Genomic DNA, 16,970 nt, shown 5'->3' on the forward strand with positions numbered 1-16,970 from the left:
TGGTTAGCATTTGCTAAATATCAGGTACTCTGCTAAATTATAAATATATTCTTAACATATATTGCTTCTTAATTTTTATAACAACAGTAGGACAGAGTACTAACCTTATTTTATAGACAAAGAAACTAAGCCTTATAAGGTTTCATAGCAAATAAATAACAAACCCTTAGATTTTCAAACAATATATATTGAGATTCTACAGATATTGCTTTTTTGTACATCTTCAGTTGATGCCCTGATGATTTAACAATAATAGTAAAGAAAGATTAAGAAAAATAATATTCCTACTAGAAATACCTAATTTGCTTAAAGCTCAACTGCTTTATTTCAACTGTTTTCAATCTCAGTGCATTTTTCTAATTTGGAAGTCCTTACTGAGAAGAGAACAGTATCTGTGAAGACTTTGTTATTTCTTATTGTAGTCTCTGAAGACAAGCCTGTAAATCTGTGAATAACAAGTTATTTCTTTCTGTCTCCGGCCGCCGCACCAAGAGGAGTCGCCGCCATGTCCGCGCATCTGCGGACATGGAATCAATAACTTGTGTCATCTAGGTCTTCAGTAATAGTTTTCATCTTAGTAAAGCCATCAATATAAATCATAACTACACCTAAGATTCCTTTGTAAATGACATTAACTTTAAATAAGCCTTTGATTTTGCTAAAAATAAAGTGAAGAACTTCCTATCCTGAAAACCAATATTCAATGTGAGCAGGAGAAATGCAGCAAAAGAACACAATTTTGCTTCATCTTAAACCCACCATGTAAAAATGCTCCAGTCGGATCCCATATACAATCTGTAAAGCTCTCATGTAGATCATATGCAAGACTTCAGGCTGTAACAGAAAAATGCCTTTTAACACTCTGCTGTACCACTATCACCATTACTGTAGTTAACGGATAAAAACAGTGACAACATTACTCCATCTCCCTTGAAATATTTTTTTTTTGCCACTTTATTTTTTAATTGAAGGATAATTGCTTTATAGAATTTTGCTGTTTTCTGTCAAACATCAACAAGAATCAGCCATAGGTACGCCTGTGTGCCCTCCCTCCTGAGCCTCCCTCCCCGTCCTACCCCTCTAGATCGTTAGAGCTTCTGTTTGAGTTCCCTGAGTCATACAGCAAATTCCCGCTGGCTATCTATTTTACATATGGTATTGTAAGTTTCCATGTTACTCTCTCCATACATCTCATCCTTAATTTTTACATGTTTTAAAACACCTTATATACTCATCAGTTTGCTCATATGTGCTAAGTCATATGTGCTGGTCAATAAGATCAGTTGTTTAGGCTAATACACAGAATGATAACAAGAATATTCAAATCCAATCCAGGCAATCTATCCACATTAGGGAATGGAAGAACAGGTTAGTCTTTCAAAACATGTCATCAAACATACGACAAAAATAATGAGGGCGTTTTTTGTTTTGTTTTGTTTTGTTTTGTTTTTTTCTAATTTTATTTTATTTTTAAATTTTACATAATTGTATTAGTTTTGCCAAATATCAAAATGAATCCATCACAGGTATACATGTACTCCCCATCCTGAACCCTCCTCCCTCCTCCCTCCCCATACCATCCCTCTGGGTCATCCCAGTGCACTAGCCCCAAGCATACAGTATCATGCATCGAACCTGGACTGGCAACTCGTTTCTTACATGATATTTTACATGTTTCAATGCCATTCTCCCAAATCTTCCCACCCTCTCCCTCTCCCACAGAGTCCAAAAGACTGTTCTATACATCAGTGTCTCTTTTGCTGTCTCGTACACCGGGTTATTGTTTTGTTTTTAAAAAGAACATGGGAAACCTTGGTTGATGCCTCAGATGTTAATTAAGATGTTTAGTTGTTTAAGGGACTACTATGATTCAGGAGGTATACATTTAATAGGATAGTATGGGATTTTTAACTTTCATCTTCTAAATCAGCAATTCCCAAATACTGGCCTATAGAACCTTTTCTCATCCATATACAAACAAGTTTGTTTATTCTGAGATTATTCCTTCCATTTTAAAGGATTACAGAGTCATCAAGATCAAAAAGTTTAAGTTCTACATCATTAAACCAGGTTTTATTATGTTATCACTTCAAGATGAACACAGGAAAATGGAAGGAGACTTTGGGATTTTCTGTGACACATGAATAGTTCATTTTTGCATTTAACAACTAAAGACATAAAAAAAACACTACCTGTCAAAACAAGTCAATTCCCCGTTGGAGCATAATGCAAGAAAATTAATCTGTAAGCTTCCCAAGAAGATTGCTTCTAAGCACTTTTTGTGATTGGAAACCACCTGGAGCAAGTTCCTTCAAGCTTTACCAATAAATGATACCCTCAGACCACTACTCCAATAATAAAAAGTTTCAGTTCAGTTCAGTCGCTCAGTCGTGTCCGACTCTTTGCGACCCCATGAATCGCAGTACGCCAGGCCTCCCTGTCCATAATAAAAAGTTTAATATACTGTAATACATCTATGGTTTAGAAGCTTTTTTTGGAAGAAAACAACTGCATTAAAGACTTGAATTCCTAATGGGAATGCAGAAGTTGCCCCACATAAAAACAGTGTTATTTTAAAATAACTCCAGTTGAGAGATTTTCTCTGGATTAAAGTTACTAGCCTATATCAAACAGTGATACACATGCCTTTCCCCACACATTACAGACCTCATGTGGCCTGTATACTAACCACATGCAAAAAGAACCACGTTTTACCTTGGGATTTGGAGAAAGATCATTCTTGGAGAGGTTTTTACCATCGGCTCCTGTTAAGATTTTGTTTCGAATATGAACCACAACTTCAGCTGCATTATATCTGGGAAAAGACAAAGTTTCCATCTTGGGAGTCCCCTGTTGGTTTGAAGGAATTAAAAACAAAGGTCAGAAACATGGCACAACCAGCAGTTCTCACCAACTGGAAGCTGACAAATGTAAGGACAAAATTAACAAGCCAGGGTTGAGCTGTATGTATGGTGGTGCTATCATCAAACCGTCACACATCCTAGTAAGGTGACATTAAAAACAAATATAAACACATGCACACACACACCACACACACACACACACACGTATATATTCTAAAACAGCTTTTATTCTAAAGCAACACAGTCATTTTCTAATTTAACTAATACTGTTTTCTTTTTCATGGGAAAGAGGACTTAGGTTGAACACACAGATAAGAAACTATGTTTTTTGGGTTGTTTTTTTTTTTAAAAGTTTGGGAGGCAGAGTTCAATAAGATCCTGAGAATTAATCTTCAAAGTAAAATATATAGGTAGGACTATCAGCAGAATCTATACACAAACAACAGCAACATAGGGTAAATAAATAATAAGCTGTACTGTACTCTGATTTGACATTCTATTTAATGACACACAGTGAGATGATTAATAAGGTTTAAGATGTAAGCAGGACCAGAGAGAAAAAAACAGAGTACGAATAGAATAGCTGTAAGTGAGTAAAAGTCATCAGTCATGTCATCATCACTCTTTGCAACACCATGGATTGTAGTCCACCAGGCTCCTCTGACCATGGAATTCTCCAGGCAAGAATACTGAAGTGGCTTGCCATTCCCTTCTCCAGGGGATCTTCCTGACCCAGGGATTGAACACAGGTCACCTGCACTGCAGGTAGATTCTTTACCATCTGAGCCACCAGGGAAGCCCATGAATAGCTGTAACTGGCAGGAATTCCAATCACCAGAGTGAGAACTTGAAAAACAAAATAACAAAAAAACCACTCCCTACAATGTCCTTCAATAGTGAAATATTCACACTTGTGTCCTCCTAGAGCAGTTGTTCTCACAGTTTTGGAGACAGTTTTGGTTGTCAGCACTAGACTGAGGATGCTACTGGAATCTAGTGGGTAGCAACCCCAGCATGCTGCTAAACACCCTGAAAGGTGATTGACAAATAACTTCCCAGTTCTGCTTAAAAATTTAAAACATCACAGAATTCACTCTCAAAGCAACTTTTTGTCCACCTTAGTATGGCTCTAATAATCAGATAACTCTTTCTAATACTATACAGAAATCTGTTTGTTATAACTCATCTTCTGGTCCTACTTCCTGTCACTACAACTAAATAGAATTTATTAATCCTTGGTCACATGACTTCACTTTCAAAAATGTGAAGAAAGTTATCATCTCTCTCTACTTAGTCCTCTCTGATCTAAAGTAAGTATAGTTTAAGAATACCCACTCCATTTATGACTGTTTTAGAAACTATCATTCTGCTCACTTTCCTCTAAAACTATTTCATGAGTGTCTTCTTAAAATGTAACGCTCAAACTGAACATAATATTCCAGATATGGTCTGATTACGGTGGAATATCAATACAGTTGGCAACAGTCACTGCTGATCTAATGCTACTATAACACATACTGACAAACATGTGTGTGTGTGTGTGCGTCTGACTCTAAGTCCCAGAACTTTTTCAATGTAGCCCACTTCTCCATGACTTCTTACATGACTTTGTAGTCCACAAGCCAGGACTTCTCCATGCTCTTTTTACATAACTGATTATTTGAACCTTAAGAATTTGTATTTCCTATGATTGAATTTCCCATTATTCCTATTTCATACTATTGAATTTCATAATTTGCATTTACTATTATTGAATTTCATAATTCCAGACTTTCCTTCTATCAGTTCAGTTCAGTTGCTCAGTCATGTCCAACTCTTTGCAACCCCATGAATTGCAGCATGCCAGGCCTCCCTGTCCATCACCAACTCCAGGAGATCACCCAAACTCATGTGCATCGAGTCAGTGATGCCATCCAACCATCTCATCCTCTGTCATCCCCTTCTCCTCCTGCCCCCAATCCCTCCTAGCATCAGAGTCTTTTCCAATGAGTTAACCCTTTGCATGAGGTGGCCAAAGTATTGGAGTTTCAGCCTCACTATCAGTCCTTCCAATGAACACCCAGGACTGATCTCCTTTAGGATGGACTGGTTGGATCTCCTTGCAGTCCAAGGGACTCTCAAGAGTCTTCTCCAACACCACAGTTCAAAAGCATCAATTCTTCAGCGCTCAGCTTTCTTCACAGTCCAACTCTTACTGTCAGAATCTTTTTGTATCCAGATTCTGACACCTCACATGTTATATGTCCCTTTTACCATTAATATGCATTCTGTATTTTCATCTAAGTCATAGATTTAAACATCATTGCCAAAAGACTGCAGAAAAAGTCATTTTTCCAAAACAAACTATTAATATATATGGATCAGAGATTATTCCAATAGAGAAAGAGGTGCAAAATACAATATCTTCATAATTATTATCACACATCTCTCCCTTCTAAAGTCTTGAGCACTTTGCTATCAGGTTAATCTGCATAGAACAACAAATGCATCAAGTAACATCTTTACAAAAATAATTACTTGCCCTACCCATCACATCAAATTCAAATGTTTCTGCTTGGCTTTTAAAAACTTCCACAATTTAATAACCTAATCAATTTTCTGTTACAAGTTAGTCTCCTCCAGGACATTTCCCAAACTTCCAATGTTTCCCTTTGAAACCACCTCTCCTATCTAACTTCTTTCTTTGATAGTACAATTTCAGTTCCAATTTATTCACGAGTGTGTGGAGAGAAGGAGGGAGAATGGAACAGAGAGGAGAGGGAGAGAAAAAGACAGGTGGAGAAGCCTTCCAATCCAGTTTGAGCTCTCTGGTGAGATAAAGTATGCTAAGTCACTTCAGTCGTGTCCGACTCTGTGCGTCCCCGTAGACGGCAGCCCACCAGGCTCCCCAGTCCCTGGGATTCTCCAGGCAAGAACACTGGAGTGGGTTGCCATTTCCCTCTCCAATGCATGAAAGTGAAAAGTGAAGTCGCTCAGTCATGTCCGACCCTCAGCAACCCCATGGACTGCAGCCTTCCAGGCTCCTCCATCCATGGGATTTTCCAGGCAAGAGTACTGGAGTGGGGTGCCACTGCCTCTCCGAGATAAAATATACAAATGACCTATTATGTAAAGTAGCAGGCCATTTACTGCTAATCACCTCTCGGTGTCCCATTATCTGCAACACCACAACCAGCGCACAGTAGGTTCATTTTTCTAAAATAAACTAGATCGTGGAAATCAAAACCCCAGGGAACCGCTGCTAAACAAAGAGAAAAGAGTCCCAACCTCAAAAAATTAAGTTTTCGGAAGTTATTCAGGGAAAAATGATCGTGCCATGCACGCAAAGCGTTATATATACACCGCCCTCTTCCTCTGACTTTTGGATTAAGCATGATATTTCTAATATCACACCACAGCTTGGTCCAGTGGATCGCAAACAACACGACCTGGCGACTGAACAACAAAAACAACATGATATTTTAGCCTTTCGATTTTTGATTTCGACTTTGGTTAAGCGATGTTTGAGTAACGGAGATTTATGACAGCATCTGGAACCCCATTATCTTCTAAATAAATCGGTTAAAAATATAGAAATACAACCTTCAATTGACCAGCTGGACCTCAAGTTTCTTCTCGAGTAATCTTTGCTGTACCAGACGGCAGACAGTCGTTTCGTAGGAAATGAGTTCAGATTGTTTTGGGGACTAAAATGTACCCAAACGACCTATGCGCTCACCCGCACCACCCAAAGGCGGGCTTCTGCAGCCTCCTCCCCAGCGACGCGTGTAACGAAAACACTGTCAGGCCCGTGGCTCCAGAGCGAGAGAGCACACAGTGTCTCCCGGACTCCGTCCACGCGTGTCTCTTTGCTCTCACCTACCGCAGCAGCCGCCCGCAGGACGGCGGCGAGTCCGTGGAGCAGCTACACGCGAAATCAAAAGTCAGCAAACATCGACCGTTGTCAATTTTCAAACCAGCCGCCTCCTCCTGGAAGTCCCTCCCCGTTCCGCCACGCCCACTTCCTGCGCTCCGACCGCGCTGGGTACCGGCTGGGCTCAATATGCTTAGAACGGTTTGGCGCTGGAGTTGCGAGAGAGAACGCTGGGCTGTAGGCGGAACTATTTTTTTCGCGGAGTTGACGTCCAGTCGGAATTGGATTCTGCAGGAAGTGGCAGAGCCGCGGTTTGGGGAAGTAACCCGGCGTTGCCGCGGAATTCCCGAGGTCAGTGGATGTGTTTGGCTTTAGAGATGAAGAGTGAAAGTGAATAGAGGGTTTCTGGAGACTTAAGCTAAGCTCCGGGTAACAAATAAAGGAGCACGTGGGGCTGTCAATGGGGCAAAGTAAGTCATAGAGACTCAGAGTGGTAATAATGCTGATGTTTTTTGAACAGAGCCCCCGGGTTCTGTGCTGGATGCTTACAGGTATTATCTCTTTTCAGTTCAGTCGCTCAGTCATGTCTCTTTGCGACCCCATGGACTGCAGCACGCCAGGCTTCCCTGTCCATCACTAACTCCCCGAGCTTGCTGAAACTCATGTCCATTGAGTCGGTGATGCCATCCAACCGTCCCACCCTCTGTCGTCCTCTTCGGCCTTCAGTCTTTCCCAGCATCAGGGTCTTTTGCAACGAGTCAGTCTCTTCGCCTCAGGTGGCCAAAGTATTGGAGTTTCAGCTTCAGCATCAGTCCTTCCAATGAACACCCAGGACTGATCTCCTTTAGGATGGACTGGTTGGATCTCCTTGCAGTCCAAGGGACTCTCAAGAGTCTTCTCCAACACCACAGTTAGAAAGCATCAATTCTTCGGCGCTCAGCTTTCTTTATAGTCCAACTCTCATATCCAACTGACTACTGGAAAAACCTTAGCTTTATTAGACAGACCTTTGTCAGAAAAGTAATGTCTCTGCGTTTTAATATATTGTCTAGGTTGGTCATAGCTTTTCTTCCAAGGAACAAGTTTCTTTTAATTTCATGGCTGCAGTCACCATCTCCAGTGATTTTGGAGCCTCCAAAAGTAAAAAGTCTGTCACTGTTTCCATTGTTTCCCCATCTATTTGCCATGAAGTGATGGGGCCGGATGCCATGATCTTCGTTTTTTTAATGTTGAGTTTTAAGCCAGCTTTTCACTCTCTCCTCTTTCACTTTCATCAAGAGGCTTTTTAGTTCCTCTTCACTTTCTGCCATAAGGGTGGTGTTGTCTGCATATCTAAGATTAATGATATTTCTCCCGGCAATCCTGATTCCAGCTTGTGCTTCATCCAGCTCTGCATTTCACATGATGTACTCTGCATATAAGTTAAATAAACAGGGTGACAGTATACAGCCTTAATGTATTTCTTTCCCAATTTGGAACCAGTCTGTTCCATGTCCCGTTCTAACTGTTGCTTCCTGACTTGCATACAGATTTCTCAGGAGGCAGATAAGGTGGTCTGGTATTCCCATCTCTTAAAGAATTTTCCACAGTTTTTTGTGATCCACAATATCTCTTTTAGGATTCATTAAAAAGGGAAAAGGGACTAATAGATACCATCATCAACTTAGGGATTAATTCGGGGAAATTATGCCACCGAAAGCTATGTGCAGAAGTTCGTGCATGCATGCTAAGTCACTTCAGTTGTGTCCAACTCTTTGTGACCCTATGGACTATAGCCCACCAGGATCCTCTGTCCATGGGATTTTCCAGGCAAGAATAATGGAGTGGGTTGCTAGTTCCTACTCCCATGTGGATAGAATCCTGGTCTTCTGCCTCCCTTCTTTCATGCTGCCACAAAAGCCAGACACTGCCAATGCCTTCCATCTGTTCCCTGAACACACATGCACCTGAGTGAGTTGGATTCTTTAGTTGATGCCTGAACGAGGGGCAGGCACCTCATACCTAGTCACAAATCAAGGCCTTGCAGCAGAAGATGGGACGATAGGACGGCCTAGTTGTCCGGGAGAGTGGGGGACAACCATTTAGTTTCATTATGTATTGGGACACTGGAAGATGTAATAGAACTTGCATCTTATTGCAGGGTACAGTATTAATTAGTGAGGGTGATGTACTGGTTGGGACGTCTGCACTGAATCAAGTGAAAAATAATGCTGGAAAGATTGTATTGACAATAGACACAAATTCTGGTACTTTGTTGTATGGGGGAGTAGAGGCTCTACCTATTAATACAGAAATTTATGCTAATTTGAAGTAAAAGTCCATTTCATATTCAGTAGTTTAGGGCTTTCTTTTCCCCTTTCTATGTCCATTTACTGATGTAATTCTCAAAAGTCTGAATCTAATAAAACTCAAAAGTTAGTTAGGAAATAGATTTTTTAAAAACATTGAGAGTCTGGAAAAAAGAGATCTTTCTCATTGGCACTTACCAAATCAAGCTGATTACTTGTGAATGCATGTGACTCCACTAGGCCATATCTTCTTAGAAACAGAGAAAAGGAATATAGACAGCAGTAATATAGATAGCAGAATATAGACAGCTTAGCTCTTGAGTCAGAAGAAGCTGGCTTTAAATCCCTCATTATACTGCTTACCAGCTATGTGGACTCAGGCAGCTTGTTTAACCTAACTAAACTGGTTTCTGCATCTTTAAAATAGCTATAATATCTGTTTTATAGGGTGTCATGAAGATTAGATAGATTTATTCATGTATGAAGTATTTGGCAGAATAAGTATTAATGTTACCAGTTATTTTGACTATTATTATTTATACACTGTCTTAGTAAAATATCCTGCAAATGTTAAGTGTTCAACCATTGTTAAGAGTCCAGACAAGGAAAAGTGACCTATTTGTAAACCAAAAATAGAATGAACAATATGGAGAGAGAAAAATGAGGTGAAAGAGGAGCAGAATGACGGTATTTATAGGATAATAATTGTGTCTTTGAAGGATAATTTTACTGTAGATATGGCAGATTGATAGTTTATTAGAATTAAAGTTAAGAAAAAACTAATAGGTATTTATTCAGGTTGTCTTGATTATAAGGGTAGATCTAACTCTTCAACATTTAGTTGTCTGTTACTGGTCATTGTGGAGTAGAAGGCAGAACATCAGAAATACAGAAATCCCAACCTAGACTGTCTGGAGTTTTGTCATCATTCATAAAGACATTAACTACAGCAGAAAATTAGATTCCGTTACTCTTTATGGCTGCAACATCTTTTTCCCCTGCACCTGTGTACCCTCACATGGTCCATATCTGCTCTTATATTTCATTTTCCCTCTCAACCCTCCTGCCATTACCGCCCTTCCCAGCCTAGACCACATGATTTATCAATATCCAGAGACCCTGTGTTTCCTTGCCTCAGACCCCAGTGCCTGTCAAGACCTTAATGCTGAGTCTGCCCCATAAATCTCCAGCTGAGCGCCTTGGAGGAAATAACACAAAGTGACATACAGCAGATTCTTGGTCTGCAGCTTCAGCTTACTCCAGGTCTTGACACTCCTTTATCATTTGTCAGCTCCCAGTCTTATAACTTTCAGTGATAGCTACTCCTCCTTCCTCAGCTTCAACTTCTTTTTTTATTAGAAGGTGACTAGAGTTGTCTAAAAGGTATTTTTCAAGCACTTAGCACACATTCACATGTGCCTGCCATTTTTATGCCAGTTCCTTTTTTAATTCATGTTCTTTTTCTATTATAGATTGCGCTTGAGATCCCAGATGACAGACCTGTAAAGACTGAGCAGACCTTTGACTGACAAGACGGGATGCTCAGTGAGACCATCGCAGCCTGCAGCTAGGACTTCATCTTTAACTCAGGTGGTGTTCCTGCGGTAGCTAGTGCTTTTGGTTAAAAGTTTTTAAATCTCTTTTTAAGTGACAAGATTTCCAAATTGTTTCTGCTTTTTTTTAGTGGGTTAATAAGGATGAAAAATTGATTGACTTGGTCTACTGTGGTCGGAATAGGTGAAATACTAAGACTGGGTCTCATGCCCTCCTTGCCATCAAAGACCCACTCATTTGAGGATGGAGATTTCCTAGGGGCCACAAACGTTTCCCACAACCTTGTACCTAGTTAACTGAGAAAATTCAAGTAACATATCTTAACTTCCTGTCCACCCCACATTTATCTGCCTCTCTTATTGATCTTGGAAAATGAATAGCACCCACTCCTCCTGTGCTATTGATCAGTGCCGCTTTCTAGACCCTCTGTTACCTCTGACACCTTTGATCAGACCCTTCTTGAAACCTAAATCCCTTTGCTTCTCTCCTGTTTGTTCTCCTTATCTCATGCTTCTTAAGGGCTCTTTCTCTGCCTGTCCTTTAAATAATGTAAGTTTAAACCTTGATTTTTTTTTTCTCTTTTTTTGCATGAATATTCCCCTTCAGAGTACCATATTTGCTCATTGTTTTAAGCTATTTGCTTAAGGATCCTAAAACTACTACTATACCTGACTTCTTCCTTGAGACTCAGACTTTTATTTGCCTACTAGATAGATCCATTTGGGAGGGCTCATGAGCCATTTAGATTCTAATTTATCCCTTCCTTTTATTTCAGCTACCAATCTATCTCACTGTTGCCCCCAACCCTCACCTACATCCCCCAATTTGTCTTTTCAGTAGCAGCCGGACTGATCAGTCTTAAATGTAAATCTGACCATTTTACTGGTCTGTTTCAATGTCTGCAACCCTCCCCCGCCCCTGCCACCACCACCATCACCTACAAGATAAAGTCTACCTCCATAGCCTGTATCCTAGGACCTCCGTAATCTCACCACTGTTTATGTTTCCACTATCATCTTCCATCACACCCACTTCCCATTCATAACACTGTTTTATAGTTACAGAACTTTCATACTATCATTGACACTGTCTGGACTGTCTTGATTTTCTTTGTCTAACGCTTACTTTCTTTACTTATTTTTCAGATGTCTTCTAAAAAGCCTTTCCCTAATCCACAGACTGAGCTAGTTGACTTTCCTTCTGACTTTCTGAGTGTTGATTGATTTATCCAGAAAATACTTAGCCTCTTATTTTGTGCCAAACACTGAGCTAGATATGGAAATATAATAATGAACACGTACATGTAAAAATCAATCTAATAATTGACGTGACAAAGCTTATATTCTCATAGGGAAGGGAAACTCGAATTTTAAAAATGTAGTTCAGTCTGAATGGTTCCATGCTTGTGAATAGATAGGAATTAGCCAGATTAAAGGCTGGAGGGCAAGATAGAGATAACTGTAAAGGCCCAGACATGAGAGGAGAGCATAGTCCAGGAACAGAGATTCTAGATGCAGGGGAAGTAAACAGGCCCAGATCATGAGAAGTATTGCTGATAATATTAAGGCATTTGACCTTCTTCCTAAAGATAATAGTAAGTTTGAAGGGTTTCAACATGATTAGGTTTGTATTTTAGGTAATGACTCTGGGAACTGTGAGAAAATGGAATTGAGTGGCAAGACTAATGGAAGGAAAACCAGTTAGGCCATCGTTGTGGTGATTCAAGGAAGAGAAGATGGCAGCCTGTACTAGGGCATTGCCAGTGTGATGGAAATATAAACCCAGAGGAATTCAGGAAGTAGAACTGGCAAGATTAGACAACTGAATTGGAAGGGCAGAGGTGAGAGAAATAAAGGGTAGAATTCCACAAACAAGTTTTAGTGAAGACCCTATTTGCTATCATATGTTCACAGCCTGGAAGCCCTTAGACATTGTAGATGCTTGATAGATATCTGCTGAGTGAGAGTTTTCTGGCTTGAGCCTAGATAAATGAAATGCCGTTTTTTGATTTAGGAAATGTAGAGGTGAACTCATTGGGGGAGGTGGCTGATGATTGAGTTTTGGATGTGTCTAGCTCAAGATGCGGAGAAGGCAATGGCACCCCACTCCAGTACTCTTGCCTGGAAAATCCCATGGATGGAGGAGCCTGGTAGGCTGCAGTCCATGGGATCGCAAAGAATCGGACACGACTTCACTTTTCACTTTTCACTTTCATGCGTTGAACCCACTCCAGTGTTCTTGCCTGAAGAATCCCAGGGACGGGGAGCCTGGTGGGCTGCCGTGTATGGGGTCACACAGAGTCGGACACGACTAAAGTGACTTAGCAGCAGCAGCTCAAGATGCCTGTGGGAGATACACCTGAAAATGACAGATACAATGCAATTGGGAGAAATCTCAGACATATTCTTTGTATACTTTAAAAAAATAAAGGTTTATATTTTGTTGAAATGATCTGTTTTGTGTCTGTCTCCATTACTACACAGGACTGATTCTTTTTTTTTTTTTTAACTTATTTTTCAATTGGAGGAAGATTGCTTTACAATGTTGTTAGTTTCTACTGTACAACAACTTGAATCAGCCATAATTATATATATATCACCTCCTTGGGCCTCCCTCCACCCCATGCCACCGCCACCCCCACCCCGCCCCTTCAGGTTGTCACAAAGCAGCGAGGGCTGATTCTGAATGACTTGATTCCCTAGCACCTTACACCATGTCTGGCACAAACAGGGCACCCAGGCATTGTTGAACTACTCCTTTTTAAACATGGTACGTCTAACAGGAGAAATTAATAGTAGTAGTCTCTGAGGAGGGATACTGGGGCTCAAAAGATTTTATTGTATGTATTTTGGTTCTTCTTGCTTTTTCGCTCATTTGCTTATATTTCCTATGAAAAATAAAAATGATGAAAAAGAAGTGCTCAATTTGTATGAACTTTAAGCTGAAAACAATACTCCACCTATGATCTGATACAGAGTAGAATATTAATGCTATATGAAGTCATACTGTTAATAGCATTTTTTGACCACATCACATTATCAACTTGTTTACAAATTTGATGATCGTATCATTGTTGCTGTTGTTCAGTTCACTTATATAAATAATATTTATTTATGTCTTTAAAAGAGTGAAATTATCAGCACATACTTTATATTAAGGGCATCAGGAAATCTTTGAAACTATGTATTGTGAGGTATAGTTAAAACTTACCAAGCCAAAGGAGTATGGTACTTTTATATCTGCCTAACAGTTCATATGAGAGAAAGCAGCGTGCCTCTTTGACCTGTCAGCTAACATTTATTGTTTGCTAACATTACAGGTAGTATCCAACATGCAAAACCCTTTCTTTACAAGCGTTGGAATGTTCCTTTTACATCTTAACTGTAGTTAATTATGAATGAATACGTAATAATGCTTCTATGTCTTTTGAATTGGCATTTTAGTGTGTAGTTTTATCTAAGGTTGGGGTTGTAGGTGTACTACAGATGCACTAATATTTAGAGGTGAATTCTAGCAGCATTTTTGTTTCCACAGCACATTCACTGGGTGGCGCTGTTGTATTAATGTTGACCTGACACAGTTTAGTAGAAGTTTTCATTTTCTTTTACAGAAGTAAATAGAGCGGAGTGATGAACACTGAACACAGTGTTCTAGGTGGAAAAGTTAGATTCTGACTTTGTTGGCTTTAAGATACATATTTAGAGTTCAGGCTTAAGACAAATAGCATTGAATTCAAAGTAGGTGTCTGTTTTTGTATTGCCTTTTAGTCATTCCAAATCTGTTAATCTACTTCATTCCTCATCTGTGTCCATCTTTATTGGTAGATTTGGGAACTGGGCTACACATTTGAGTTACTTTAAACAGTATCTTTGTTTTGGATTCAAATGAAATTTTTTTGAATGAAATCCTTTCTTTGTTAATTTGTGATGAACTCTAAACCGAATGTAAGGAAGCAAAAATTTGGTGTATTCTACTTTAACTTCCTAGTATCCTATCCTCAACTTTCACATAAACCTGTATTATTGTAACATAGCATAGAGAACCTTGGGCTTCCCAGGTGGCACTGGTGGTAAAGAACTGGCCTGCCAATGCAGGAGACATAAGAGTTGCTGGTTTGATCCCTGGGTTGGGAAGATCCCCTGGAGGAGGGCATGGCAACCCACTCCAGTATTCTTGCCCAGAGAATCCCATGGACAGAGGAGCCTGGTGGACTATGGTCCATAGGGTCTCAAAGAGTCAGACTCGACTGAAACAACTTAGTAGCAGCAGCAGAGAGCCTAAGAAATCAGTAGCCCATACAAATTGAATATTGATAAAAATATTTGTCTAATGTGACTTTTTAAAGTACGATTCTTATACTGTGGGTATTTCTTATTTTGGTATTGTAATATCCTGTAGTGCTAACAGTTATTTCAAGGAAGTTTAAGAGATTCTTGGGGGAGGAGGGGTAGGAAATGTGAACACTTATGTTAAAATTAATCGCTTATAACAGATTTTGGAAAAGGAAGTTAAAAAAATAGGACCAATAATGACAGTATCAGAAAACTCTGGAGATAACTAGCTTTTTTGTCAGAGTTTTAGTGTCACATTGTCATTCCAATAGATTCTTTTATGCTAGTGACTTCTGTTATCTAGAGTAAATCTTCTAGTATGGACTTTATTTAATGAACTCTTAGAAGGAAATCACTTCTAAGTTCTCAACATCTTCTTTCCATAGCCCCTAATCTTACTTCTCTCAAAAAGAGGCTGTATCTGTGTGTTTTATCAAAACATTTCTACATAAGTACCAGGTAAGAGTATCTAATTTCGCCATTAGTATCTGAAAAAATTACTCTTCAGTTTTCACTGACTGTTAAGCAGGCAACTGATAAACAAATTGACCAGGTAAATTCAAAATTGATATCTGAATGTTGTCCTAGGATAACCCATTAAGACAATTTCCATTTATATACCTTTTGCATACAGCATTTAAATAATACTAGTTCACATTCATAGAAGGTATTCTAGGTGCTAGGTCCATGTATTTTCTCATTAATTCTCAGAACTGCATGAAGTACTTTCCATTCCCATTTTTCAGATGTAAAACCAAAAACTTCAGTCACTTAAGAAAACTTAAACAATTTGTTTATAGTCATACATCTAGAAAAAGAGCCAAACTTTGAACCCATGCAGTCTAACTAAGTGGAAGCTAAGTCTAAGTGGAAGCGATCTTTAGCTACTCTACTATACTGCTTAATCTCAAACCCTTATAACTGATAGGGGCAGTGTTAATTTTGTAACAGACTCCTTCTTGTGTTCCTCAGATTGTGTCCCTGGGTTTACCAGCCTTTACCACCTCCCTACAATACTCACACACAAAAACCAGTGTTGTTTCTGACACTATCTACTTGGCGATGCTGCCAAAGCCCACAAGTTAACAGGGAGCTCTCTCTCACAAGACTGCTGCCGCTTCAGCGGCCAGTTACAAGTCCCACATTGTCATCTGTACTTCTAACTGATGGACTATAAATTGGAGTTACCACAGTTCCCTCCTCAGGTTTCAGTAATTTGCTAGGAAGACTCAGAACTCGGGGAAACAAGTCTACTGGTTTGTTACATAATAAAGGATATAAAGGAGTAGCTGGGTGTGAGGTACATACGGCAAGGTCTGGAAGGGCCCCAAGCACAAGAGCTTCTATCTCCATTGAGTTGGGGTGCTCCCTGGCACGTGGATGTGTTCATCAACCCAGAAGCTTTCTGAACCCCATACTTTCATTCTGCAGACATGATTGATTACTAACTCAGTCTCTAGCCTCTCGCCTCTGGCCCCTCCAAAGAATGGGGATTGCAGCTGAAGTTTCCAAGCTTCTAATCATGGCTTGGTCTTTCTGGTGATCAGCCTTCATCCTGAAGTTATCCAGGAGCTCACCATAAATTGCCTCAGAACAAAAGGTGCTCGGATTACCCAAGGTGTTTAGGTGCTCCGTGTTAGGAACTAGGGTGAAAGACCAATTATTAGAACAAAAGATATTCCTAGCACCTTTATCAGTTGGCAAATTACAAAAGTTTTAGCGGCGCTGGCCAGGAGCCAGGGCCTAAAGTCAAATTTTCTATTATATCACAATAGCACCGTGAGAAACTACAAAGTCCTTTTATCTGCTCGTGTTTAGACTCATTATTCCAGTACTAGTGTGTTTCTCACATCATCCAGTCCACTTTTCTTGTTCAACTTAATCTTCCCCTACATGTGTTTTATTTAAGTGTAGTTAATTTATAATGTGTTAATTTCTACTGTACAGCAAAATGACTCAGTTGTACATATATGTGTGTTTGTGTATATATATATACACATTCATATATACACTTTCGTTTTTATACTCTTTTCCTTTGGGTTATCCCAAGACGTTGGTCTCTATGCTATGCAGTGGGACC

General features: G+C 39.7%; 1 protein-coding gene and 1 long non-coding RNA gene across 3 annotated transcripts in view; one reads left to right on the forward strand and one right to left on the reverse strand.

The window, feature by feature from the left end:
- The window catches only part of NUF2 (NUF2 component of NDC80 kinetochore complex), a 40,504-nt gene extending 33,689 nt beyond the window's left edge, over positions 1 to 6,815 (reverse strand). The window contains exons 1-3 of one of the 2 annotated variants that reach the window (XM_061399917.1): positions 6,727 to 6,815; positions 2,716 to 2,850; positions 760 to 834 (exon numbers count right to left, since the gene is read on the reverse strand). In XM_061399917.1, coding sequence (XP_061255901.1) covers positions 760 to 834; positions 2,716 to 2,838 — 198 coding nt within the window. In that variant the 5' untranslated portion in view covers positions 2,839 to 2,850; positions 6,727 to 6,815. Of the gene's footprint in view, positions 1 to 759; positions 835 to 2,715; positions 2,851 to 6,722 lie in introns of both variants that reach the window. The other variant, XM_061399928.1, reaches the window with a different exon arrangement.
- Positions 1 to 13,010, forward strand: part of LOC133237661 (uncharacterized) — a 42,464-nt gene extending 29,454 nt beyond the window's left edge. Inside the window, exon 2 of the long non-coding RNA XR_009733293.1 lies at positions 12,884 to 13,010. This is a non-coding gene — a long non-coding RNA (uncharacterized LOC133237661). The remainder of the gene's footprint in view (positions 1 to 12,883) is intronic.
- The last annotated feature ends 3,960 nt before the right edge of the window (positions 13,011 to 16,970 follow it).

The sequence above is a fragment of the Bos javanicus genome, chromosome 3 (assembly GCF_032452875.1).
Source record: "Bos javanicus breed banteng chromosome 3, ARS-OSU_banteng_1.0, whole genome shotgun sequence".
NCBI lineage: Eukaryota > Metazoa > Chordata > Mammalia > Artiodactyla > Bovidae > Bos > Bos javanicus.